At 37.1% G+C, this 26,875-nt stretch overlaps 5 protein-coding genes across 16 annotated transcripts in view; 2 read left to right on the top strand and 3 right to left on the bottom strand.

The window, feature by feature from the left end:
• Positions 1-4,642, bottom strand: part of LOC126372483 (TOM1-like protein 2) — a 73,073-nt gene extending 68,431 nt beyond the window's left edge. For all 3 annotated transcript variants that reach the window (XR_007567166.1, XM_050018278.1, XM_050018279.1), the window contains exons 1-3: positions 4,507-4,642; positions 4,005-4,252; positions 250-357 (exon numbers count right to left, since the gene is read on the bottom strand). Coding sequence is in view for 2 of the 3 variants with exons in the window: in XM_050018278.1 (XP_049874235.1) it covers positions 250-357; positions 4,005-4,252; positions 4,507-4,561 (411 nt within the window). In the remaining variant the exon portion in view is untranslated. The remainder of the gene's footprint in view (positions 1-249; positions 358-4,004; positions 4,253-4,506) is intronic.
• Positions 4,643-5,387: 745 nt separating this feature from the next.
• Positions 5,388-12,108, top strand: LOC126372650 (dynein regulatory complex subunit 3-like). The gene is made up of 9 exons (XM_050018499.1): positions 5,388-5,541; positions 5,924-6,291; positions 6,681-6,853; positions 7,325-7,534; positions 8,824-8,964; positions 9,632-9,833; positions 10,391-10,576; positions 11,387-11,526; positions 11,964-12,108. The coding sequence occupies exons 1-9, from the start codon at positions 5,388-5,390 to the stop codon at positions 12,106-12,108; spliced, it is 1,719 nt and encodes a 572-aa protein (XP_049874456.1).
• A 682-nt stretch (positions 12,109-12,790) lies between these two features.
• Positions 12,791-16,105, bottom strand: LOC126372540 (enoyl-CoA delta isomerase 1, mitochondrial-like). 2 transcript variants are annotated; one of them, XM_050018359.1, is made up of 5 exons: positions 15,954-16,105; positions 15,309-15,540; positions 14,123-14,269; positions 13,592-13,804; positions 12,791-13,247 (listed from the first exon to the last, which is right to left on the bottom strand). In XM_050018359.1, the coding sequence occupies exons 2-5, from the start codon at positions 15,537-15,539 to the stop codon at positions 12,984-12,986; spliced, it is 855 nt and encodes a 284-aa protein (XP_049874316.1). In that variant the 5' UTR covers position 15,540; positions 15,954-16,105; the 3' UTR covers positions 12,791-12,983. The 2 variants fall into 2 exon arrangements, with proteins under 2 accessions (XP_049874316.1, XP_049874317.1); XM_050018360.1 differs by lacking the exon at positions 15,954-16,105 and adding an exon at positions 15,763-15,891.
• Positions 16,106-17,131: 1,026 nt separating this feature from the next.
• On the bottom strand, positions 17,132-21,235 carry LOC126372541 (enoyl-CoA delta isomerase 1, mitochondrial-like). 2 transcript variants are annotated; one of them, XM_050018361.1, is made up of 5 exons: positions 21,167-21,235; positions 19,433-19,667; positions 18,664-18,810; positions 17,857-18,066; positions 17,132-17,400 (listed from the first exon to the last, which is right to left on the bottom strand). In XM_050018361.1, exons 2-5 carry the CDS (start codon positions 19,664-19,666, stop codon positions 17,146-17,148), a joined length of 846 nt encoding a protein of 281 aa, XP_049874318.1. In that variant the 5' UTR covers position 19,667; positions 21,167-21,235; the 3' UTR covers positions 17,132-17,145. The 2 variants fall into 2 exon arrangements, with proteins under 2 accessions (XP_049874318.1, XP_049874319.1); XM_050018362.1 differs by having other exon boundaries at positions 21,068-21,168.
• A 32-nt stretch (positions 21,236-21,267) lies between these two features.
• LOC126372577 (nuclear envelope phosphatase-regulatory subunit 1) overlaps positions 21,268-26,875 on the top strand; it is a 598,500-nt gene continuing 592,892 nt past the window's right edge. For 4 of the 8 annotated variants that reach the window (XR_007567175.1, XR_007567174.1, XR_007567170.1 and 1 more), the window contains exons 1-4: positions 21,275-21,399; positions 21,799-21,870; positions 22,002-22,136; positions 22,963-24,890. Coding sequence is in view for 1 of the 8 variants with exons in the window: in XM_050018406.1 (XP_049874363.1) it covers positions 21,372-21,399; positions 21,799-21,870; positions 22,002-22,136; positions 22,963-23,105 (378 nt within the window). In the remaining 7 variants the exon portion in view is untranslated. Of the gene's footprint in view, positions 21,400-21,798; positions 21,871-22,001; positions 22,137-22,962; positions 26,871-26,875 lie in introns of those variants that run through there. The other 4 variants (XR_007567171.1, XR_007567172.1, XR_007567173.1 and 1 more) reach the window with 2 other exon arrangements.

Raw genomic sequence — 26,875 nt, 5'->3', positions numbered from 1 at the left:
CTGAATTCCCATTTACGTGAAGCCGTGGATCCTGGGCTATTAACCCAAACACCTTCACGCAGCAGCGAGGTGCTCCAAATAATAAAAGCACACTTAAAAGTTTTCATGTATTACTGCCGGATATTCCGCTTGATATGAACTCAGAATCATGGTCTGAATCATCCCCCAAAGTTTTCGTTACAGTGGCGGTGTCATTAACACCCATACTGGAAATGGTTGTCAGGATGTCGTCATAATAATTTAGGTTACCTGCAATTCTGGCTGGTTTTGGAAGGCGTCGGCCCAGCATTGAATCAAACTGAGCACCTTTTCTTGCACCACCGTTGGAGGATCATTCTTTGGCCCAATTAGCTTCACCTGAAATCAAGAAAAACAATTTTATCATATCATATTTGGTACTAGTAGTAGACACCATTTTGTTCCAATCCAGGTGGGGACATATCACAAAAATCACTTTGTGATCCCTAGTTTGGTTAGGACATTACAGGCTGATCACCTGATTGTCCAAAAGTAAGATGATCCGTGCTTCGGAAGGCACGTTACGCCGTAGGTCCCGGTTACTACTTACTGATGTAAGTATGTAGTCGTTATGCACATCCATCGCAAGATGAACTAAGTACCCACGCTTCATCGAGCTTTAAGTTAGACCAAATTACAACGTGTAATACTTCTTAATCTAATCGGTATTCATTTTTTATTGACCTACCACAAGTCGGTATATAATGGCTAGGTATATAGTTCCCACTATACACCTATCTATATCTATATTTTATGACTTTTCCACCTATTCTTATCAGGTTCGATGACGTTACGACTCATCAAACAGGTATGAATCACCTTGAAGGAAACAGTAAACCATTTTACGCATTCCATTTTTTTTTATCTGCTACTTCGGACGCGTGGGCTTCGGGCGCACCCCTGACACTTCATACAAACCTCGCTTTACACAGACACTACACAATGACGTTATCGTACACGCGCATCTGTGTGTGTGACGTCTGTCGCCCGTACGAATGAAGACTAAAGTAAGACAAAGAGAGGGGATGAGGTAAACCTAGCTCAGATAGCGCGCTGCACTAATTATCGCATGCATTGCGATAAATGCGCTGTGCAACTACGTGTACGTGATAAAAAAAAATATATAAGTTCAAATATCTCGTCGCGCGCGATGTGCGGGTATCCATGTTAACGCTATTGTAACACGACACCATACAATATAACCCACTCGCTCAGAACCATAATACACTAAGTAAATGACGAAGTCGGTACCTAATTAACATCACTTAGGGCCCAGAAACATATTTGATTACATCACCTAACGAAACAGGTGTGGGAGTAATGTTATGCTGTATATGTATACTTGTATAGTAAATACTACATACATAATGTATTGGGTGGAAGTGAAGAAAATTGAAGAGTGGAAATTAATTCTGTATAATTATGTTATGTAAAATATGTAAAAATATGTTTTTATGGATATATGTCGATACAAATTAATAATTTATAAATTCGAAAGTAACTCTGTCTGTCTGTCTCTCACGTTTAAACCGTTGAACCATTCCAAAATCTTCGTGGCGATAGTTTGAGGTTCAGAAAAGAACATTTTATTCCCGAAATATCCGTTAAGGGTGATGGAAAAGATTATACCGCGCGCGATAGTCGAATTTTACGCGAACTGAGTTGCGGGGCGAAATCTTGTATAGTATGGTAATAAAAGCAGCAGAATAAAAGGAATTGTGAAATGGAATAAGAATTTTGCAATTTAAAATGATTGACGATAAAAAGGAGAGGCCAGTATGTGCTCTGCAACAGTATAAATAAGATAACTGAGAATTGAAATGAATTGAATTGATTGATGGTAGGATTTTTTCAAGAATATTTTTAAGAGGAATATGTTGTACGACAGCTTCCAACCGGATCTTTTGCTTTCAAGTTTTTATATTTAAATGACCATGGTATATGTTTCAAACTGACAGAGATAAAATATAACCACGTTCTTCCAAAAAAATATATAGAAAAAATATAAATAAATAAAAAATATTTCCATTGAAAAATAGGTAATTATCCTGTTAAAAGTATGATATGAGTGAGCAATGGCTCAGGTACATAATTATTCAAAAATAGGTTATTATAAAAATTGTTGCTTAATATTTGGATCAGATATGTATAGAATTATGTTGTTACCTTTATGTTGCTACTACTACATAGTACATAATGGTTACATACATAATTTATAATTCAGCTATAATCACTAGAAATTATTTGCATAGTTTTTTTTTATTATTATGGTTCCATTTATTTATTAATTACATTAAATGCTGCCGGCGGCGAAAACAAAAACAGGTTTATAAAATTTAAATATGTATTACCAAACATCTTAACAAAGTTGTTATCATAAAATGGAAATATTCGTAAAACATGTTATATTAAAATGAACTGGGAACATTTTATTGTTACTGTTTTGTTTCAAACAAAAAAAAATCATTTATGATATTGCTTTAGTCCGTCTAAAAAACAAATAATTGAAAAATCCACTGTTGACAAAAAGCAAACCAAAAAATTGAGAGGTTTTCATTTCCACTCAACACCAGATTTTTAAATCAATCGAAGACTGTTGTAGCAGTTTTTGAATTGTGAACACTGAAGATGGTATAAAGTCTATCAAAACAGAAAGTACAGACAGTTAAAGTGGCATGTTATTATTTTCATCTCCCCTGGGAAAACCTGACATTAGATGAACAAATAACATACCTAAATGACATTATCTATCAGTCTGATATCTCAAGGATTAAAACAGTAATAGGCATAATTATTCAATGACAGATAACAGGGCAGTGGCAATGACAGATACTGTTTATATTACTCACCGTTTTAAGTACAGTAAGCTCTACTGTGCATTTAATCAAGAGAATTTGAAATATTTCCTTCATTGGGTTAGGTAAGGACTGATTAATGATTGTCTGTTAGCTTCAAGAATGCAAGCAGACATAAAAAATATACTTTATTGCACCAAACTACAAGGAAATATTTACAAAAGACTTAACTAGGCAGACAGACAACATACAAACATATACACACAGACATTGTCTTTATGAAGCATTATTTAAAAAAAATAAAATAAAAAGCTGTACTATAATTAGTACATTATTTTGAAAGTACACAAGTTTCTTATAAGAAAAATTTTGTTTCTAAACACCCTTTCAAAACTTTAGAAGACAAAAATTGCTCTTGAGACATGTCTCTCGAATTAGTCATCATCTTGTGATATTTTAACAAAACATTTGTTCCCAATAAAGACCAAGACTGTATTAATCTGATAACATTGTGCAAAGTCAATATCACTGTTAGTTGATAAGAAGTCACGTAAGTGATACTACTGATTTCAAAAATACTAAACAATGGGCTAAATACAACATTGCACATTATGTTTCATTTTTATAAGGATATCCACAGTTAGTATTAAATGACTCAATGAAAATTGAACCTTAAGCTACAAAATATCCTTGTTTCTCTTGTAATAATTGTTACAACACCAATAACTTTAAAATTTTCCTTAAATTTAAATTATAATATTGACGATTACCTTTACTTCTTTTGCCTCTTTCTCTCCTTCTTTTTCATTTATTTTTTAAAATAATAATAAAAACGTAAAAACATTTATAAAACAACAACAATAGCCATAAACATGTTTTTATGTTTTGTTTGTGAGCAAGAAAAGTAAGTAAGCAGTAGTAAGTTTGATTTGATTCAATAATTAGGTATTTGGGTCCTTCATTCACATTTACAAGTCTCACACCAAACACATAACATAAGAGCATATAATTATATTACCAATAGAGTTTGGCAGAGATACAACTACTGAAAGATCAACTACCCACACTTCATCTAGCATTCTGTTAAATCACCATGATAGGTAGTGATCTGAATCACTGTCTATAATGGCCGAGCCAACTGGAAACACACAAGGAAAATAAAAGCAAACAGTATTCTGATAATTAACTCACCAGTTCACCTATGAACTCCTTGCTGCACACGAGCATGTGGAACATCTTTCCACAATTCTTGACACAAGTCTCCAGGACAGTCAGAGTGTACATCACTATGGTGTAGTTCTTCCCAGCGCTCTGCGTCAGCCGCTTCCTTATAGCTTTTATGGCATCCTTAGAAGCATCTGTACTGGTATTTATAATATCGCATATCTCCATATTCAGCGCCCAGTTCTCTGACGGCAAAGATCCATCGGTAGCTTGCTCTACAAAGAAATATAAAGGAAGCGATAGTAAAAGAGTTGCAAGTTAATAGCTGTTTAATAGAATAATTCGATGTTTAAATTATTATTAAAATGATCAAAGTTTCACAATGTAATGAAATGTATTGGTACAGTAAAACAGTAACAAAGAGAAATTAGGAAATCTTATAGTGCGCAACAAAAAGAAAGGTACTTTGATTACGGGATAAGAAATATACACAATTAATTGCCTATACTAATTTGACCTAATTACATACCAATTTTTTGGCCTACTGGCGTAGAAAAAGGATTTCCCACCCCGAAAAACGACATTTTTGAGAAAATAATCGAATATTTATCAAATGAATTCACTGATTTCACTTGTCACTTGCACAAAACCACAAAATGACAAAAAAACACGACGTTAAATGTCAAAAATGGTTAGTTTGTTCTCTTTGCATATTTCTTACCCGACTGCAACAAGCGAGGAGGGTAAGAGGTGTCTGTTTATGATATTTTTAATTAATTATCGAATATTTTACATATTTACAGATTTTTTTAGATATATAAGATAACGAGTAATAAATCTCCAATACGTAAAACTTACTCTTTGTAAAAATAATTCAATGAGAACACATTAAATTTGCGTTCAAAAACAACATTTTTACATAGACCAATCTCTCTTTTGCATAAAAAATCTAAAAAAAATTAAAAAATAAATATTAATAAATTAATATTATCATCGTAAAGGCGTTGTACCAGGATGTGATTGGTGTGATGGTGATTGTATGATATTGGCAATCAGGTAACCTCCGGAATATATCAGATTTTCGAACACAAGTGGGTACTTCCGTCCATTTAGATTTTAGAACATCGGCGGAAATATTTAAAACTGAAATGGTTAAAGTTGCCTGCACGAATCCTCGGTGCATTAAATGCAACTGCTGTGGCGTACTATATATCTTAATGTTATGCTTGTTCATTTATGTGATTTACAATGATTACGTGAATCGATCAAATTCTAAAAAATGCATCGAATACTTGTAACCACATTGTAACTTAGCAACGTGCATAAACAGGGAGAAAGTTTCAATCATGGTTTCAATGTGATCATTTAGCGGTTTGTTTTTGTATGAACATTTTATTTGAGTAGGCGAGTATGGCGAACGTTGACGACGATGAGCTTGCTGCCCTGACGGGGCGGGGCGGCAAAAAGTCCGAGAAGAGGTCATTGAACTCCCTCATCATCCACCCCGCGATAGAACCGGGCGTCATCGACAATGCTATGCTCACTCGATGTATACTGGAACATGGTAAGGTCCGATCTTAAAAAAATATTTCAAATTCCACAGGTGTTAGGCAGGAAGCGATCTCTTAGAAAAAATACATAAGTATAAAAAAATGCTATTACGTGGTGTATTGTGTGGTAGGAGATAGTGGTAGGTTCTTAAGTCCGTATATATCATTTACTTACTGTAAAAAATAGACTAGATAACTAGGTATATAAAATAGTATTATGACAATACTTCTATGTTTTCATTGCGTTATTGTTATTCATATAATATGTGTTAGAACTTGTATCAAAGGTTATTAATTGTAGATATATGGCTCATTCCACCCTATTGGGATAACGGGGCGGGAGTTTATCCACGTATGTTGCTTCCAGCGTTACAACTTTGAAACTATGTTCCCCAGGGCCCACTGAAGAAGCGGGGAGACTGTTCGCCGAAGAAGGCGTCCATCTGGACGAGACCACCGTAATTCGCCTCGAGTTCCAGAACATTCTCCGCATAGACCACCTTTGGATGCTCAAGTCCCTCACCAAACTCACACTATCCCACAATTTGATTGAAAAAATCGAAAATCTAGACCAACTACCAAATTTAAACGAAGTAGACCTGTCGTTCAATAAGATTGAGAAGATTGAAAATTTAGATGAACTCGTTAACATAGAGGTGTTGAGTTTGTTTCACAATAAAATAAGGAAATTAGAAAATATGGATACCCTTACAAAGTTACTGGTGTTCAGTATTGGAGACAATCTTATTGAAGATTTTAAGGAGGTAAGTACGTGCCCTAAAGTGTACAGTGACCACACGAATGTTATTTTAGCTGGAATTAAGCATTATCAATTTCCAGTAATGATCTTTTGTTATTAGGTATAAAGCACTTACCCGTACTTATGGAAAACTTACATACATAAGATCACTCATATTTCTCTCTGGAGTAGGCAGTAGTTGAAATAGGAGTAGCCTACTTACTCCATAAAATAAAAACAAAAATAGGTGTGCTATTTCCCGCTGGAGTAGTCATCGGAGAACTTATAAAGATTAAATTAGACCGAAAACGTCTCGGCCGGGATATGACAAAGATCTGTGGGTTCAAATCCCGTCCGAGGGAAAATATTTCGAAATAATAACTTCTTCCTAAAAGTTATCGTTTGTCAACTTAGATGGCTTACCTTCGAAGATTCCGTTTCCTTCGCTCAGTGAGCTTCAAAGGCAACCCTTGCTCAGATGACCCGATGGCGTATCAGTTCCTCAAGTCCGCGCTTACGAAGGTCACCTACTTGGATTATAAGACCATCACCGAGGAAGATAGAGAGGCTGGACGGTCTTTGTTCAGGTATCATTACTTAATAACAGTGTAAAGCTCAAAAGGGTGAAAAGGGGCATATTGTTTCAATTAATCTATAAAGCAATATTGCGATATATTTGCGCATTTAAAAGTGCGCAATGTCAAAAAAGGTCAAATGGCAATACCTACTTATTGCTTTGTTTTTGTGATCAACGTTATCGTTATCTCGTGATAGTCCTGGTCGGACACACTAGTACGTACTTACATTGGTAAGTAGTAACCGGGACCACTTGGTTTCCAGGATCCGAGCCCGGTTAATGGCAATAGGCTCGCCCCCCTAGTATATAGGACTTAAACATAGCTGGCGAGGAGTGGGTGTGTAATGTATCTGCCTACACCGTCGGGCATATAGGCGTGACGCTATGTTATGTTATATTCCGTTCTCATTATCAGACAATAATCGACATGTATCTGCTGATACTGAGGCCTAGTAGTGCATATTCATCCAAACTATTGCAGAGGTCTACTTCGAAAGCTGGACGAGGTTGACGAAATAGCTGAAAACGAGAGAATAGCCAAGGAGGAGTATGATGCGAAGGTGGAATTCTACGCGTTGTCCTTCGTCGAGTACCTGAGCGGCCCAGAAATGTTCGAGTCCATGTTCGAGAAGGACGTTGATGGCTCGTTGCTGCTCAAAGTCGGTGGTGAACTTATAACCTTTTTTGATATGTAAGTAAGGTGTACAGAGGGCAGCAGTAACTGTCAGTACTATTCAGAGGCGGAGGACAGGAGTCCTAGTACGGCTTTGTAATAGACTGCTCTGGGCGCCATCCCACTTGCGCCAGACAGAGTATTGCGGGGCGGAAGGCAAGAGGGAAACCACTGCCCTATTTTTCCCTAAAAAAGTAGCATGGAAAATGCTGCACCGACAAGAGCGTGGCTCTTAAATTGATGATGATGAAGTAAAGTGTATCCATACTAATATTATAAATGGGAAAGTGTATGTGTGTCTCTCTGTTTGCTTGTCCTCGTCTTTCACAGCAAAACGTAGCGACAAATTGACTTGATTTTTTTAAGTGGAGATAGTTGAAGGGACAGAGAGAGTTATAGGCTAGTTTTTGTCTCTTTCTAACCCCCCACTTCCCTAAAATGTATTCCGCAATTTTCAAGGTAGAAAGCTAAAAATTGGTACGCGGACTATTTGTGACTAACAAAAAAATCTTACATCATTTTATTTTGAAATCTGCCCCCAACCCCATTAAAGGGGGGTTGAAATTTAAATGGGACTTTTCGCAGTTTTTAAGGTAGGAAGCTAATAATTGGTACATTAGGAAAGAGGAACGGAGTTACTCCGAATTTAACGCGTGCGAAGCCGCGGGCACAAGCTACTAAATACATACGTACATTTTCCCCTCATACTTTAAAATGCCGTTAAGTGACAAAAGTATATTTCGAGAAAACAGCAAAAAAAACTTGAATAACTACTTTTGTATACAACATGACTGGTGAAGTATCCGTAGGTATAAGAGTATTTACGTCACTTTACTACACTATAACACAGTAAAGTTATCGTAACGTCTTTTTTGCGCAACAGAAGTCTAATGTAGCGAATTACTTTTAGCTTAGCATTCTGACCAACAGAATCCTGAATGCGATTGCCGATAAATACGATTCGCCCTTAATGTGCCACCTGATTGGGATGGCGGGCGGATTTAAATCCAAATATCGTCCACCTTATTTTGTAAACTAAGTATGTAAGTTTTTGTTACTAACCCTATGGATCTTATGTTGTCCAAATAAATATTTTTTGATTTGATTTTTGATTCTATCAAAATTACTAAACTTAACGACCCAAATAAATGCTTACCGTAAGATAAAAATATATACCGATTAGGTGGGTCGACGCACCTTACTTTACTGAATTTTATGCTAATAACTAACCTAGGACATAATAACCTCACGCTATACACTGATAAGCAGATTTCAAACGACAATTTATAATACTTTTCTACCAACAGATATAAAGAGCAATACGTAGATACGATGGCAACCCTAGTGGAATGGGCGCAGGGGGCGTACAGTGACCGCCAATATGAGATCAAACTATTCAAAGACCTCATTAATGGAGCTTTAGCTGAAAGCGTTGAAAAGAGTAAAGAGTAAGTATGCGTTGAGCTACTGTTTGCTACAGCGTTGTTAACAAGTTAACAGAGAATGCGCCTAAAATTGCTGGTTGCTAAAAGCAGTGTGTTTTTAGCAAATGTAGACTTCTTCTATCGTGTGGATTGTGAGGTGGATTACCAACCCCATCAACTCTGGTGTCAGGGTTACTATTGAGCCGCCAAAAGCCCCTGACATGGCTCATGTACGATTACTAACTTGCATCAGTAAGTAGTAACCGGGACCAACGGCTTAACGTGCCTTCCGAAGCACGGAATGTAGACTGTAATGATTTCATAGGTTTATGACATAAAGTGAATAAAGAGTATCACGCTAAAATACTTTTGATTTGATTTGATTTGCTTTAGTTCATTGTAATTGAAATATAATTACTGTGGTAGTTTTCTAAAGCAAATCTTCTAAGAATCACGTTATGAAAAATCACATACAAAAACACAAACTTACGAAGAAGGAGATAATTATACTTACTTCTTACTTAGTTAACGCTACTGCGTTCTATAACTGCTAAGCCCTAAACGTTGCCCATTTGTCCGGCCAAGTAGTTAATGCCCTTGGCAGCAAAACTACAATAAGACACGTCAAGAAAATAGCTTCCAATCAAACCAAACTATCCATCTCACATTTGTTTTAACATTAATGCGACAGGGTGTTAAAAGAGTTCCAAATTAAGAAAAAACCACTGGTAGACCAGATGAACGAACTGATCGCAAAGTTCACTGAGAAGAAGGCAACCCTGGAACAAGTGGAGCCACAGATAGTGGAGCTGGGTGACCAGTTTAACGACGTGCTCTACGACGTGTGGAAGAAGCTCATGACCCTTGAGATGAACTTGTTTGAGCAATGCGAGGTCTGTTGAAAACTACTCAAATCAAAGTACTTTTTATTAAACGCCAAATCAAGAAATTACCGCAAAGAAATACGCGAAATCGATGTTACCGTTGCGAATTTCTTGATAGAAATGTGTGTGTGATGTGATCCAGCCGATTTCGGCTAGGGCGACTACTTCAACTCCGATGTTTATGCGCTCGCAATATGTCACCTAGGATGGTACAGTCATGAGCAATATCATGTACCCACTTTAGAACCCTGTCGCACTATCTTATTTGACATTTAATGAGACTTACGGTTTTATTTATCAAAAAAGTTAATGTGACATGGTTTCAAAGTGTATACATATTAGTACTCGTGACCGTACTACCTAGATTCTGTAAATGTAAAAGTCCTCTAAACGATAATCAATCTAAGCAAACAAAAAATGCTTAATGCTTGCTTGTTTTGGAGTATGCGTAATCAAAATTGACTATCATGATTAGCTGGTCCTGTCAAATGGAGGTAAATTTACGTATTAGGAATGAAAGCTTCTCATAACGGCTATAATTAAACCTTCCTATCTAATCACTCCAGGAATCCCGCATCCAGTTCTCAGTGAATATGGCGGACATGATAACGAAACTTCTGGAACATGCTCGAAACGCGTTCGGGTCGTGGAGAGAGCATGAGGCCGTGTGGTCCATGCGGCAGTTCGAAGCGTTGTCTAAACTGCTGGGCAATAAGATACTGCTTGGCGATGTGCCGGCTGAACTCTTCGAGGTAGGTCAAGGAGGGATTTCTTGTTGAAATCCACGGAGCAATAAGAGATGGCGATGGTACAGGCCGTTAAGGAGAAGTATGTGCTGTCGTGTGGCGTGGGTGGAAAGTGAGGGTGTGGAGAAGGCACTAAGTGCTTACTTCTTGATAAAATCTAAATATTTTCATTTTTATTGGAAGACTGATAGCCAATTACATCATCAGCCATATGTCACTGAACGGTACTACTGACTTGACATAATCAGCGAACAGCCCAAAGCCGCGCGGACTAGAAATGCATAAAGCTTCCTTTGAGAAACACCAACCCATACCCTATGTCCCCACAAATACAAACTCAGGCTTCCGGAACTGTCTACATGCTTTTAGCCTTAGAGCGCTTTCAAATATAGTGGTTTTCATTCCGCAACTACAGCGCTTCTAACACACGTATTCCAAGATGTTAACTCGAACCTTCAGGAAGACCAACTCAGCTCAAAATCGGTATTCTTAGACGTCGCGTCAACCAACATCTTAGAACACGCCGCAGTAGCACAGCTAGGTGGCGCATATTATTATGTGTGTGCAGTAGCTAGGGCTTCAAGCGAATTCCGATAATGCAGCAGCTTATTGTAAGACGACTGCATACAGGGTGTTAGTGACATCGTAACGAATACTAAGGGGGATGATTCAGACTATGATTCTGAGTTAATATCAAAATTCCACTTGGTATCAATACAGAATCACCCTTACAGTTTTCGTTACGATATCACTAACACCCTGTATCTATGAAAGCGCTCTTAGGCTCGCTCGCTGAGCATAACCTCGTCCATCCAGGTAATGATGGACCGCGACCAGATGATGAACCTAGTGGCGGCGTCATCTGACAGCCACATGCGGTTCATAGACGCCAGGGAAGACTTGCTCATGACTCGAGCCAACGCTTGGAGGGACCATCTGTGTGACAGCACCAATGAGTGAGTGTGGTATTTTGTATGCATCAAATACTTGAAACAAAAGAAAATCAGAAAGACACTCAAGCCATGCTTGTGATCGTAAGTCAGAAGGCAGCAGGTACAAGTGCTATTGAAGTCCTAATATGAGATGAACCAATTATGGTGCTCGGATTACTGATGATTATGAACCAATCTGGGAGTCTTCAAGGCTAGAGTGAATAGGCATTTGCTAGGTAAGCGTGATCCATCCTAGACATCGTCACTTACCATCAGGTGAGATTGTGATCAAACGCCAACCTATTTTATTAAAAAAAACAGCCCGGAACGGCTGGCGGGTCAGACTTTAGATAACTACATTAAATAGTCATGTTCTATATAGGACTAGTCCAGATTGCCGGTTCAAGTACAGGCTTGCTACTTCGAAATTGTTGTATCAAATTGTTTTGTATTATTTCCAGCAACGAAATAAAGCGTAACCGCGACAGGATCTTGGAGATTAACTACTTTATAGACAACGAGCGCGAGGACTGGACAGATAAACAGATGAGCATCACCGACGCGGTTGACCGCGAGACTGCCGCCTTGCTGGGCGATGAGTACTGACAATTACAACCTTAATTTGAGTGGAGAAAGATGTAGGGATCATCGTACGAATCTGACTCGTGCGTATCCGTAACGAACACGCACGAACAATTCCAACCTTTTAAGTATTACGAGAGCGCGCACACTGGGTGCGTTAGGACCCCGATACGACGATTTCCCTCAATCAGCGCTTATCGCTATCGACCCCACTAGAGTCGATTAATTCTTTCAAATATTTTTCCTCTCAGACGACGCCCTGAGCCTAGGTTAGCGCCCAACTGGTCACACCCTCAGGCCTGTTGTCTTAAACGTTGTAACGGGTGAGAGCCTCCAACGCTCCCCATTTGCCCGGCCAAGTAGTTAATGCCATCTGCGGCAAATCTACAATAAGTCACGTCAAAAAAAAAACTGGGTGCGAGTTTAGTTGGTCGACATAGAAGTGTTAGTACGTGCCGCACGAATCGAATTTGTACGATGACGTAGTAGTATTTGTCGAAATATCATTACCACAAACAATATGTATTGTTTCTCGTGTAGAATTGTGTTCCGACATTCTAATGATTTTTATAAGTAAGTATTTTGGTCACTTAGTCTACTTAGATAAAACGCGCGGCAATTTAAAATAAATATAACGGCAATCTACTTATTGAGTCAGATTCTCACAAGAGCTCATCAAGAGGTTTATTAATTATGAATTACACTGTTAAAAATGGTAGATAATATTTATTTCGTATACAACTATCAAAACATAGTGTTGTCTTACCTTATGGATAATACTTACAATAAACTTTTTACACTGTTGATTGCATTGACTTTTGATTACAATTCTCTTAAATTTTTCAGGGACAGTCTATAAATGTTAACTATAGTACATTTTTTTATGTATTTGGCTGGATTTACTTGCCAGCAGCTGCCTTTTTCTTTAAATTCTCAATATAAAAGCCTAAAGCGGCTTGCGTTTTAGGATCCTTGAGGAAGGTCAGGAAAATGGTTGTATCATGCTCCCTATTCTTAATCAGTTTTCTAATCGGTTCCTCTCGTACGACCTGCTTAGTCACCGCGCGAGCAAAAGACGGGATTCTGTCAAACTTCTTAATAAATTGTTTGCATTTTTCAATTGCGTCTGCTTTGTCTGAAGCAGCTACGTCGACTAGACCCACCTGAAAATTAATATAAAACATGTAACTTCAAAGATTTAGAAAGGAAGGAGAAAGGTTGGCTAGTATAGCCAAAACTTATTATATGCATAGTGGGCCATCCATGTGTCTAAATGCGGAAAATAGAGCCCACTACTATACCATACCAAGGATTTAGAAATAGAAATGCTCTTTATTTGCCTTTGAAAAGGAGGATTTGAGGAGAAATAAAAGGTTTGGAATGCAATTTGAGAATTGATGATTGCCAATTTTACTGAAATTATACTACATTAAAATTATAATTTGATAATCAACATCTAAAGTAAATTTTGTATGAAAAAGAACTTAGCAAATTGACTCATTTTTACCTTAAGAGCCTCCTCAACGGTAAACAGTCTGGCACTAGTAAGTGCGAACTCTGTTTCCCTGGTAGAAATAGTGTTCTTCATGGTGTCAATGAACCACGTAGGAGCGACTATTCCCAAGGCGGTCTCGTTCAGACCGATAGTGAACTTGCCGGACACCATGGCACGGTACTCACAGGACATGGAGAGAAGGCAACCGCCTGCTGGGGCATGACCCTAGAAGAATAAGAATATGCGTTGAAATATTGAACTACAGGTAATAAGGTGTAATAAGGTGAGGTAAGGTGTGGTGATGACAAAAATGAATTTTTGTTGCCAGACCTAAAAAAGCAATTTATAACGGTTATTTGGTTTGGGTAGAAAGTCTTGCTCACACCTAAATTATAAAGAATTACCTTATTTAATTAATAAATTACAATCAATTTTTAAAAATTACAAGTACTTAATTGAATTTTTAAATATTTATCTATCTTAAAAAAAAAATTATAGTGCAAATAGTACTGTAGGTATAAAATGTAAAAGTTGTTTCCATACGTTAATAGCAGCTGCCGTAATGAAGTTAGAGCCGTAAAGTTTGAGCCAAACTTCTTGAAGAGTTGTCCAGAAGGCTTCTGCCCTTTTGAAGTCAGGCTTATACATCTCCATGATGTCGAGACCGGCTGAGAACACAGTGGGGGATGCCTGCAAAATATGAAAACATAAAAAAAATTAAGAGGGGAATTTATATTACTGTCTGAATTTATTTTTTTGGTTTACTTCTCGTAGCTCTGAATTTCATGATAAAGAAATAAAATAATATTACATAAAGTGATTTTGACAATGTCCCCATCGGGAATCGAACCCGGACCTCCAGATCATGAGCCTAACGCTCTAACCACTAGACCACGGAGGCTGATAATAAAAAATATATTTTTTGAGAAAATAATATTGTCACAATATAATTTAAGAGCCACGTGTTTGTCAGTGTTGCATTTCTCTCCATGCTACTTTTTAGGGAAAAATAGAGCAGTGGTTTCCCTTTTGCCTTCTGCCCCAAAATAATATTGTAAAGTACATTTTTTTTTCAGTGCACTGCCATTTTCCATTAACTTGAAAGTCTTTATCAGATGGTTTGTAGTTGTGTTTAGCAGTTCAGTAACTGGGGTCTTCCCTTGGCTATGTTTTACTGGACAGTACTTATATAAAAATATTTTGATATATTTTATATCATTATGAGGGTGGTGGGGTCACCAATGATTAAACTTGTTATCATAGTTGTTAAATACAAGAAAAATATTATTATAGTATCGCAGGTAGAGCAATTTACCTATTTATAACTACTCTTACATAATTCCATTCGATAACAGTATTTTGTAACAAAAGAATATACCTTGTAGAGTAGATTGTAGAAACCTAATATAATTTGTTTAATTATTAAATCTTAATACTAAAATAATATACACTGATTAAACAGTTTGTATGCAGGAAAGAGTATAGTAATAACATGTACCTATATCTAATAGTAATTTGTATGTATATCACAATAAGTGTATCACATAAATTAACCAAATAAACAAGAAATACCATGAATTAGCCAGGACACAAGTCTAAAAGGGTTTATGTATTTTTTAAAATTTACTTTTATTTGGTTTGAGACGAATGTTCTCAGGCAAACTATTCAGTGGCAGATGCACTAATAAAAAAATCTTATTTTTACACGAAAACAAAAGAAGCAACTTACGGATGTCAAAATCATTCCTTTGGATTTGTTTTTAGCCACCTCATCCAAAGATTTGCTCAGTTCTTGTAGGACCTCCAAGTTGAGACTGTTGACGGGCAATCTCTGCATGGTCATTATAGCAACACCATCGTTGTCCACTGTCAGGTCTACCAGAGGACCCTTAGAAGACATCGGCCTCACATTGCACATTAGCCTGGTGGCATTGCCAACGATTCTTCTTAGTGGAAACATCCTGAAAAAAATAAAAAATAAGAAAAAGGAATGTGTAATGCTGTCAGGATAAAAATTAATGATATTTTGGCGTAAAAAACACCAATTTGATAAGAGAATGTAAACACAGTAAAAATTTAACATGTAACTAGGTTATAAAGTTAAAAATAACACTTTTCTATGATACAGAAAATACAGATTAGAGTGAGAAAACTTAATGTTTTTAAGAAAAACACTGAAAAACCTTGGACTTTAGTCGAAACTATTTGTTTGAAGGGGTTTTGAAGTTGTTTGAACTTTGAACTCTTCTTGTCAGTCGAAGTATTATGTGATAAAAAGTGGTGTTTAGTCTCCGAGATATTTTGGCACTAAATCGTATACTAAATGAAATTGCCGAAACAACTTTATCTTATAATTTTATGATTAAAAAGATACCTGTTACGCTGATTACGCCGATTGTTTTGTTTTTATAACATATACCGGATGTACCGATAATTGACAGCCAGCTGTCAATAGGATTGCCTTGCCAGACACGTACCTACTTTACATTTCCCCCATTTCCAACAAAAAGAAAGATCTAAAACAAAATTATACTTAAAAAAACCCAAAACAATTTTACAAAGTAAGTACGTAAGATATATTGGCCCCGATTCCTGCAGACACCGCCTAATTTTATTTTAGGTTATATCCGTCATTTTCGTATCCGTCGAAAAGGAAAGGGACGGATGATTCACAGCTCTTAATTTTAGGAAGAATGAGTAAATTAATGTGTCGGGTTATTGACTGACGTAAAATTTTTAGACGGTTGGTTTAGATTTGTGCTTAAAATTGACGTGTGTTCCATAAATTTTATGCTTGTCGATTACCCGTCCCTTTCCTTTTCGGCGGATAAGAAAATGACAGATATAACTTAAAATAAAATTAGATGGTATTTACAGGAATTAGCACCAATCTCTCCTTAAAATAAAAGAATCCCGGCTAAATAATGTTTTCCCCATCTTTCATGCTTCCCCAAACCCCAACAACTAATAATCTGGCAACCCGGGCTGTTAAGTGCGTTTTTGGTGGGTAGTTAGTTAGTATTTCGAACACCGGAAGTTAATAATATTACCGTAAAGAAATTGATCACCAGTGTTTGAATGTCTACCGTGGTGCGCTTTTTGCCTACCTATAAAATTGCCAGACAAATATAACGCAAACATAAATATTCTTGTTTGACGCTCAGTACTCATCAAACAGTATTCAATGAAATTATGGCTGGATTGGATAGAGTAGGTTGGTTTTTCATGAGTACGAATGTGCCAATCCGATAAATAATGTGCAACGCTACCGTAAAGTATAGAATAAGAAATAATACTACGTATAGAACGGCAACTCTCCGCTCCCCACCAGCGGCTGAGCTAGGTTTGCCTCACACCCCTTGAAACATAGTTTAGACTTGAATCGTATGGCGTCAGACGTCACACACAGATGCGCGTGTACGATAAATGTCAATGTGTAGTGTCTGTGTAAAACGAGGTTGTTTGTATGAAGTGTCTGGGGTGTGCCCAAAGGCACAACGGGCGTAAGATTTGTAATACTTATGTGTAGGTACAATTAATAAATTATTTTAATTAAATTAATATGTTTATTTAGCCTTTGAACTTAAGCGTTTCAAATACGTTTCAATTTCCTGTTGCGTTCTTTCTTCTAGAAGATGATTGGTTGTGGTGTCGAGATCCAGTTTCCTGTTGTCTATCAGTCTTTTAAGCGGACCTTCGCGCACTTTCTGCTTAGTCAAGACGCGAGCAAACGATGGGATTTTGTCGAACTTTTTAATAAATTGCCTGCATTTTTCTACAGCTTCTTCTTTGTCTGCTACTAAATCATCAACGAGTCCCACCTGAAAAATTAAAAATAATAAAATAAAATAGCTGATCTATTAGAAAGTAGGTAAACCTGCAATAACGGCAAGTAAACTTCTTCAATTTTATAACCATAAACGCGTATGACGAGAACCGGTGTGTTCAACGTGGTATGAACGTTGGCTAAACGCATATGTGGGTGGTTCCGTAAAACGGGGTAAATAGGAATGGCGGGGTAAATTGGAATAAAACTCTGCTTTTCTAAACCGCCATTTCCACAGATTCCACAGATGGGTTCTTTGAATGCCGGAAGTCATTATCATTACCGTAAACGCAAAAATATTCTAGATCTTTTGATTTTTTGCAAATATCCAGTTTGAGTATGTCGTCAACTTACATATTATGTTTTAATTAAACTAATCGGAAATCTCTGATATGGAGGGAATACAAAGTTTGGAGCATATCTACTCCATAATGAAAACATAGGTAAGTACCTTATACGCTTCTTCAGCCTTGTATAGTTTGGCACTGGTCAGAGCCTGTTCAGCCTCTCTTCTGGAGATAGTGTTAAGCATGGAATCGATAAACCAGGTTGCCGGGACCATGCCTATAGCGGTCTCGTTCAGTCCTATCCTGAAGCCGTCTACCATCGCCCGGTATTCGCAGGACATTGCTAGGAGACAGCCACCGGCCGGCGAGTGCCCCTGAGTAAAAAAAAAGAAGAAAAAAAGTGAGGAAGAGACAAAGTTTTTTTTTCAACAATTCAACAATGGTATAGGTTACATAGTCTTAAAACTTGGTAGATTATGTGGTCCATTATCTATGTTTTAACTTTACTTTCACAGTTCATTGTAATTTCAAAATAGCTTAGGTAATTTGAAGAATACTTTATTTGAAAGAGTGAAGTCTTTATTTACCAAATTACAATACAATAGAATACAAATATACTATAAGTTTTACACACATGGACGAAAGATACAGTGCAATCTGGCGGCCTTATTGCTATGCCACCAAAAATAACCACTTATCATGCGCATATTCCTAAATACAGGGTGTTAGTGACATCATAACGAACACTTTACGGTCGTGTTTTTAAAGTTATTTACAGTTTATTTCCACTTTTGCGACGAAAAATTCCACTTGATATTAATTCAGAATCATGGTCTGAATCATACCCCTTAATATTCGTTACGATGTCACTAACACCCTGTATACGTAACATGAGAGTCATCAGCGTTCATCGTTTATGAAGATAACCAAATTGTAACCGCCGTCTGGTAAAATATCCAGTAGAAACTTACGTTAATAGCAGCAGTTGTAATGCAGTCTGAGCTGAAGAGTTTAATCCAGACATCCTGCATGGTTGTCCAGTAATGTTCAACCTTTGCTCGTTCAGGCCTGTACGCCTCAGCGAGATCTATGCCAGCTGAAAATACGCCTGGTGATGCCTGAAATGAAGTACCTAAATGAGAACCATGAACAGGGACATTAAAAAGGCTACATTAAAGCAATTAATCTAAAACAGCAATATTACAATTTGATATTACAAAATTAAATATAAAATTAAAAAATCCCCCGACCAGTAAAAAGTACGCTAACAGCAGACCAGCTCAGTGGTTCCAGAAGACATTAGTGTTTGAAATGTCAGATCTCACATATGCTTGCAAACAAACTGAGCGTGTAACATTCCTATCATACCTAACAAACGACCTGATGACCTTGAAGACCTGAACCGATTTCCACCAAACATAGCTAAGAACACTCTCGACTGATATACCTTTCAAACAAAAAAAAAACGCATTAAGATCGGATCATCCGTTTAGGAGCTACGATGCCACAAACAGACACATACACATTTACACAGACACGTCAAACTTATAACACCCTGTCGTTTTTGCGTCGGGACGGACGAGAGGGACGATTCAGCTCACTATTCTGAGTTAATATCATAAAAAGTACTTAATATAGATATTTACTAAAGAATCATGGTCTGAATCATCCCCCGTCAGTATTCGTTACGATGCCACTAACGCCCTGTATATTTAATACATTATTCTATGACAAACTTACCGAAGTCAGTATCATTCCTTTATATTTATTTTTAGCGATTTCATCTAGAGATTTGTTTATCTCCAGGACGAGGTCTAGGTTCAAACTGTTGACTGGGGGCCGCTGTAGGGTCAACGTTGCGATACCGTCCTGATCGACTGATAGGTCTACCTGGGGAGTTGGTATGGTCGACATTGGTTGGACGTACGGCAGGACCCGAATACTGTTCTTAAGCACTGGTCGTAGCTGCAACATGCTGAAAATGGATAAATTATAGTGCACTTAGTTAACAGACATTCGTAAAAAGTGACAGAGGGACTTGTGTGTCCTTCCTAACGTCTTCTTCTTATCGTGTAGGTTGTGAGGTGGAATACCAACCTCATCAATCCTGGTGTCAGGGTTATTACTGAGCCCTAAGGCCCCTGACATGACTCATGTAACGACTTATAATAACATCAGTAACCGGGACCAACGGCTTAACGTGCCTTCCGAAGCACGGATCATCTTACTTTCGGACAATCACACAGTGATCTTTGTGATATGTCCCCACCGGGTTTCGAACCCGGAGCCTCCAGATCGTGAGTCCAACGGTCAACCACTGGACCACGGAGGCCGTCCTAACATAGAAAGATCACCATGCGGTTTATCATAGGTCCTTATTATGACGTCGCTGCATGTTTTTTTCTAATCACATGTGGCTTAGTCCAACCTACACACTCATTAAAATCATGAGTTAAGTGGAGTATGTGGTATGCCGGTGTCTTTGCCGGAGAAACGAGTTTTAATCAGCAATGATGTTATCCAGCACCAAAAAGCGTCTCAATTGACTTTGAGTCAAAGCGAATAACAACCTCGAAGGGGTTGCAGACGCTTATGTTTGTTCCATTCAATGTAATATGCTTATTGCCCACTAAAACACGAATCATCATCATCAGCCCACTAACGTCCCCACTGCTGGGGCATGGGCCTTCCCTATGGATGGATAGGGAGATCGGGCCTTAAAACATCACGCGGGCCCAGTGCGGATTTATGGTTATTAACGACTAAAGGCACGTTAAGCCGTTGGTTACAGCCGTGACCAACGGCTTAACGTGTCTTCCGAAGCACGGAGGAGCTCGAGATGAAAACTTTTTTTTTGTGGTCTCCTATCCTATGACCGGCCTTTGCGAAATTTGCTTAACTTAAACAATCGCAGACCGAGCGCGTTTACCGCTGCGCCACCGAGCTCCTCAGAACTCCTCAAAACACGAATACTTGCTATAAACCTGACATCTTAAACCCGTATAAAGTTGATATCTATTGATATCGCCCGTCTAGGTACGTACTAGGCATGGGGGCAAAGTCTGTATATGTTGTTATATCTTATCAATTTATTATTATCATCCTTTTTTATGAGCCGTCTTATTATTTTACCTACCTGGGGTTGAGCAGGATTGTAAATAGTCTGATATATGTATATTACAACATTTACAAAATTGTATTTTATAATCAAGTCAAGTCAATCTGCTTATTTATTGCTCTACCCACCCCAAAAGGGGTTATGAGTTTATGAGCGTTGCATCGTTTCATATTATTTATTTAATATATTGTTGAAGTCATCGTCCATAATAATTTAATATAGAAATAATAGACGAGAGAACGAAAATAACTATGTACTCGTTTATTGAGCGGTAATTTCAAACTGTAGAACACTTTTTTGAAATAATTGATAGCTTTGATATTACGTAAAAAAGAAACAAAACAACCAGAACTTACTTGTTTTACTTTTTCGACCCCTCTTACCAATGGCGCTGAAGAAAAATGACAATCAGCTGACTCACTGACATTTGCTGTCAATGACAAAATTGTCCCAAACTGCCAAATTCCAATGAGAACTGCTATCGTTGATATGTTTCTTTTCTGAAATATGTTGTGACTTATTATAAAATATAGTGTTTATTCTTGAAATTGGAGCAACACGATGTCTTTAGAACAAACGGCTTGTGATGGTGAATATGAAATTTAAATAGATTTCCCGTTCTAAATAACTTTTCAGTTAAATCGGCGTTTGTTCGTCTGTTATAATGCTAAGATAAACATCGATATTTATAAACAGACTCCAATCAAGGCAATATTTAGGACTTCTAAAAGTCTGTACAAAGCTTAAGTAATTGTATACTGGTGTTGGTAATAATTTTAACCATGTTTTGCCTATAGGTAAACAGCTATGCATGTTTTACTCATCTTGTTCAAAGAAATTACTTATTATTTACACAGTACCTTTTTCTTGACATTTTATAACTTACATTGTCTGTTATAATTGCATAATGAAATGTTTAATCAGATCTCAGAGGTGAAGCATTGTTATTTTTTTTAATAAATGCGTTATTATAACCTCACCCTCACAGATTTGAAGGCGTTTGAACGCCGCCTCACGGAGGTAATTGGATGTCTGCAGCCCGCCACATTGAGATGGAGAAGTAAGTTAATTTCCTCTTATCTGTATTGTTTTGCAATTTTATGTTTTCTACTTGATTCAAAACATCTGATATCCCATTTAAATGGACATGTATTATAAAATGTTAATTATGATTTATTGTTTACCTTTCAGTTCTCTTAGCAGTGGTCTCGGTGTGCACAGCAATGGCGGCGTGGCACTGGCTGACAGACCCACTTACACCAGTTGTATCTCTCACACAGTCTCTCTGGAACCATCCTTTCTTTGCATTCACATCTACATTCCTGGGTGAGTACTTCTAAATTGACTATCCATACAGTTGATGCATCATGTAAGTACAAACCATTACACATATACATACACAGATAGGTATATATGATGATATCAATAAATACATACGGGGTGTTAGTGACATCATAACAAATACTGAGGGGGATGATTCAGACCATGATTCTGAGTTAATATCAAGTGGAATTTTCCGTCGCAAAATTCATGTTTTTTTTTTAGTTTTTTAAAATTATTTTCTATTCTATACTTTTGCGATGAAAAATTCCACTTGATGTTAACTCAGAATAATCAGCTGAATCATCGCCCTCAGTATTCGTTACGATGTCACTCACACCCTGCACAAGTACCTACTGTAGCCATACAAGTAGGTATGGGTGTTAGTGACATCGTAACGAATACTGAGGGGGATGATTCAGACCATGATTCTGAGTTGATATCAAGTGGAATTTTCAGTCGGAAAATTCATGAAAATTTTTGTTTTCTTTTAAATTATTTTCTGTTCTATACTTTTGCGACGAAAAATTCCACTTGATATCATCTCAGAATCATGGTCTCAATCATCCCTCAAAATTTTCGTTACGATGTTACTAACACCCTGTATACAAATGACATGTGGCTCCACACTATTGATAGTCTAGACCGCCTCCCATATAATTGTGGTCTTCATCCTTTATCTATCTACCTATTAAGTGTTATAAGTTATAACTGTATGTATGTGTAAATTTATAAGTCATTGGCCCCGATTCCTGTTATATAGATAGGCAACAAGTAAAAGTAATTATTGTTTTGCACTTTCCTCACTCTGTCGTAACATTTCACATTGCAGTGGTGCTATTCATGATGGGTGTACATCGCAAGGTGATAGCACCAAGCATCATCACAGCACGCACTCGCTCCGTGCTCAATGACTTCAACATGTCCTGTGATGACACCGGCAAGCTCATACTCAAGCCGCGTCCGGCCACATAGCTGTTAGACAACGAATTTATGCATAGTCGGTGTTAAAAGTTGACAGGTTGGGTGAGATGAAATTATATTAGGGTTTACTGTGAGAAATGTGTACTGAATACTTAGGGCTAAAATCTGATTTATTAAGTGTGTTGGTACTCTTGGGACCCTCACTATATATGTTTCGGCTACAATAGATGGCGTGAGTGTAGCCACAGCATTCGTGATGGAAATTATTATTTTTAACTAAGCTAATTGAGCTCTATACCTTTTTGCCACTACTTGAAGGTCTAGAGAACCTACAAACAATAAAAAAATATATATAAACCCTTCCTATTTCCTTCAGGTTTACTCTGGGTTTGAAGTTATTGACAACTTTATATTTAAATTGAATACTTTTATATGGGAATGTATATTCAATCAATAATTTAAAGAAAATACATTAGTATTTTACCTCTTGTGGCACAATTAAAATCATAAATAATGGTAAATGAGAAAAAGACTAAATCATTTACGTTTTACACTGAATGCACTACACGCACGCCATCTAGGTAATGGATAGGAACTAGACTAGGATCCCTACACCCTTGAGAGTATTACATTGTTATTTGTAAATTTGACATGTGTAGAATATTTTATATGATAGGTGGATTCACCGAATAGAAGAAAGAGTATGGAAAGGCCCTAACGGGCATTTTGTATGAGAATCGCTGTCGCCAGTTTAACCCCACTGGCTTTTACTACTCCTGCAAACAGATAACTACGATCTTAAACGTTGTACCGGTTGAGAGCCTTCAGCGCTCCCCATTTGTCCGGCCAAGTAGTTAATGCCATCTGCGGCAAATCTACAATATGTCACGTCACAAAAAAAAGACTGCTCAAATTCAAACTCACTCTACCGGCAATGTATATTTTATGTGATAAGCTGCAACATTATTACTTTCAGAATCAGGATCAGAATCAGACATTTATTTGTAGATATGGGTACATTAAGTTGGTCTTACTTTTCGTAAGATACTGCATAGGAAAGTATTTTTTTGACAAGTAGCCGATCATAGTAAGGTTTTTAGCTTTCTTGTGAGAAGAAGGGATATCCTTGCATCACAGTCGATATTTGATTTTTGCCCTGCATGTTATAATGCACAAGACGACCTTTTAAGATACTATAGCGGAGCCCCATGCGTCGCAAAGTTTGCGGACGAGTGGAGTATAATGTCGAAGTAAGAACAATTTGCTCATACTTGTATGGCGCGCGTTTCCCGCTCACTTGGCCCTTCCAACCTCTTTCTCCTATTTCGTGAATGGATTAAAACGAATTAATTTGTTATTTAGCAAATTTACTGCTTGTCTTGAAGTCTCTCAGAAATCCTAAGACAGCAAATAATGAAACCATCAACTTTTACAACAGACTAAGCATAAGAGGCTTATTAAAATATAAGCCTTAGTATTTGTCATTAAAGACAATATTTCTAAACTATTTTTAATGTTGTAGATTTTTTCAATTGTTGTTGTATCTTTTAAGCTGTGTACCTTAATAGGGTCCAGTATCAATAAGACATAAAATCCCAAAAATAATGTACTAATAATAGAATTCTGTTATTATTCACGTTGGTCTAACAGAAAGCTCGTTGAGTTGTGGGTACTTAGTTCATCTTGCGATGATGTACCTCTGACTACCCCAATTAGGAAATAGTCGTGAGCTTGTGTTAAGAGAGTGAAATAGTAATAAACAGTATGAACAATATAATGTACCCACTTTAGGACTCTGTCGCACTAACATATTTGACATTTCGCGAGACTTAACAGGTCAATTTGTCAAAAAAGTTAATGTGACATGGTACCAAAGTGTATACATATTAATGCTCGTGACCGTACTACCAGCTTGTCTCAAATAATACGTAAATGTGGCGCCACTGTTCTGCTAAGCAGCTTCAGCTGTGCATGGTTCATCTTCCGATGGATATACAGGGTGTTAGTGACATCGTAACGAAAACTTTGAGGGATGATTCAGGCCATGATTCTGAGTTGATATCAAGTGGAATTTTCCGTTGCAAAAGTATGGAACGGAAAATAATTTAAATAAGCTCTAAAATTTTCATGACTTCTCCGACAGGAAATTCCACTTGATATCGACTCAGAATCATGGTCTGAATCATCCCCTTCAGTATTCGTTACAGTGTCACTAGCACCCATACCTACTTGTATGGCTACTGTATGTACTTGTATGGGGTGTAAGTGACATCGTAACGAATACTGAGAGGGATGATTCAGCTGATTATTCTGAGTTAATATCAAGTGGAATTTTCCATCGCAAAAGTATAGAATTGAAAATAATTTAAAAAAAACTAAAAAAATAAGATGAATTTTGCGATGGAAAATTCCACTTGATATTAACTCAGAATCATGGTCTGAATCATCCCTCTGAGTATTCGTTACGATGTCACTAACACCCTGTATCTTTGACTAGCCCAATCGGGAATGTGTCGTGAGCTGCATTATGTATACCAAACGTAATAGCTGAATTTTTCATCGCAGTCGTTTCCTAATCTTTAGGAAATGTAGGTTACGTCTTATGATAGGCCGTAGTTAGTACGGAAAATGATAATAGGCTAGTTTCTAACTAGTCAAATCAGTTACTTTTTACTAAACGTCAAAACACGAAACTACTATGGAACTTGTATGAAATAGCACAGTGTGACGTCATAGAAAAACGTGGTAAAATGTCGGACTTATTATTACGTTTTTCTTGATTAAAATTCAAAAATATGTTAAATAGAAAGCAAATGTTTTTTGTTAGTTCTAGATCAGTCTTTATTTAGTAATTAGACTTTTATAATTTATCTTGAAACTAGTACACGACCCAATTAATTAATATGTAAACAGCCTTTTCATCGTTCTACTGAAAAGAGTAAGCATATCTCATCTATGTAGCTACTGTGTTTAATTGTACCTAGCATGTTGATGAGTAATAATAATTGCGTGTTGTTTAGGGTTGAACCACATCAGCAGCACCTCACCGCACTTTTCTATGCTTCTATCTCTTTCTGTTACTCAGAAACGTCATTTGCTAGAGCAAGAGAGAGCGCTTTCGCTCTCAGCGGAATCGACGAGGCGATAGGGTTCGGTCGCTCAACCCTGTGGTTCAACCTTAATATAATCACTTTTGCACGGCTATCATGCGCAACTTGATAAAATTATCAATCGGATCAATAAATTTTGTCGAAATCGATAAGATTTTCCCTAATATGCGTGTCACGTGATTTTGTTCGTATCTTGACAGAACGACACGACTTATTTGGACATGTTAGCAGCAATCGATAAAACAACATAATAGGCTAGTTTCCAACTAGTCAAATCAGTTACTTTTTACTAAACGTCAAAACACGAAATTACTATGGAATCTGTATGAAAAACACACTATGACGTCATAGAAAAATGTGTTTAATTGTCGGACTTATTATTACGTTTTTCTTGATTAAAATTCATAAATAAGTTAAATAGAAAAAAAGAAAATGTTTCTCGTTAGTTTCAGATCTGTCTTTATTTAGTAATCAGAATTTCATAATTTATCTTGAACGTAGTACACGACCCAATTATATCGTCGGGATCGATAAAATGACCGTGACAAAATTTTATCACGTCGCGCGTGTTAGCTCTACTGGTTATGCCATGTTTCAGAATAATATTATCATACCGGAATGTTACTATTTTGATATTTGGTAAAACTAGCTGTTACTTTGTGTAATTTTGTAAATATTACTTAAGAATAAATAATTGATTCATTCATTCCT

This window comes from Pectinophora gossypiella, chromosome 14 (assembly GCF_024362695.1).
Source record: "Pectinophora gossypiella chromosome 14, ilPecGoss1.1, whole genome shotgun sequence".
NCBI classification, from domain to species: Eukaryota; Metazoa; Arthropoda; class Insecta; order Lepidoptera; family Gelechiidae; genus Pectinophora; species Pectinophora gossypiella.
Note: the sequence above shows the minus strand (reverse complement) of the source record. Positions and strands in the feature narration are given on the sequence as shown.

Excerpts from the sequence above, each read along its gene's own strand:
- LOC126372650 (XM_050018499.1), top strand. The coding sequence starts at position 5,388 with ATGGCGAACGTTGACGACGATGAGCTTGCTGCCCTGACGGGGCGGGGC. Across the intron at positions 6,292-6,680 it reads TTATTGAAGATTTTAAGGAG|ATGGCTTACCTTCGAAGATT; the intron begins GTAAGTACGTGC and ends TTGTCAACTTAG. Across the intron at positions 6,854-7,324 it reads GCTGGACGGTCTTTGTTCAG|AGGTCTACTTCGAAAGCTGG; the intron begins GTATCATTACTT and ends AAACTATTGCAG.
- LOC126372540 (XM_050018359.1), bottom strand. The coding sequence starts at position 15,539 with ATGTTTCCACTAAGAAGAATCGTTGGCAATGCCACCAGGCTAATGTGC. Across the intron at positions 14,270-15,308 it reads AAGGAATGATTTTGACATCC|GCATCCCCCACTGTGTTCTC; the intron begins GTAAGTTGCTTC and ends CATATTTTGCAG. Across the intron at positions 13,248-13,591 it reads CCGTTGAGGAGGCTCTTAAG|GTGGGTCTAGTCGACGTAGC; the intron begins GTAAAAATGAGT and ends ATTAATTTTCAG.
- LOC126372541 (XM_050018361.1), bottom strand. The coding sequence starts at position 19,666 with ATGTTGCAGCTACGACCAGTGCTTAAGAACAGTATTCGGGTCCTGCCG. Across the intron at positions 18,811-19,432 it reads AAGGAATGATACTGACTTCG|GCATCACCAGGCGTATTTTC; the intron begins GTAAGTTTGTCA and ends ACTTCATTTCAG. Across the intron at positions 18,067-18,663 it reads TTACAACTGCTGCTATTAAC|GGGCACTCGCCGGCCGGTGG; the intron begins GTAAGTTTCTAC and ends TTTTTTACTCAG.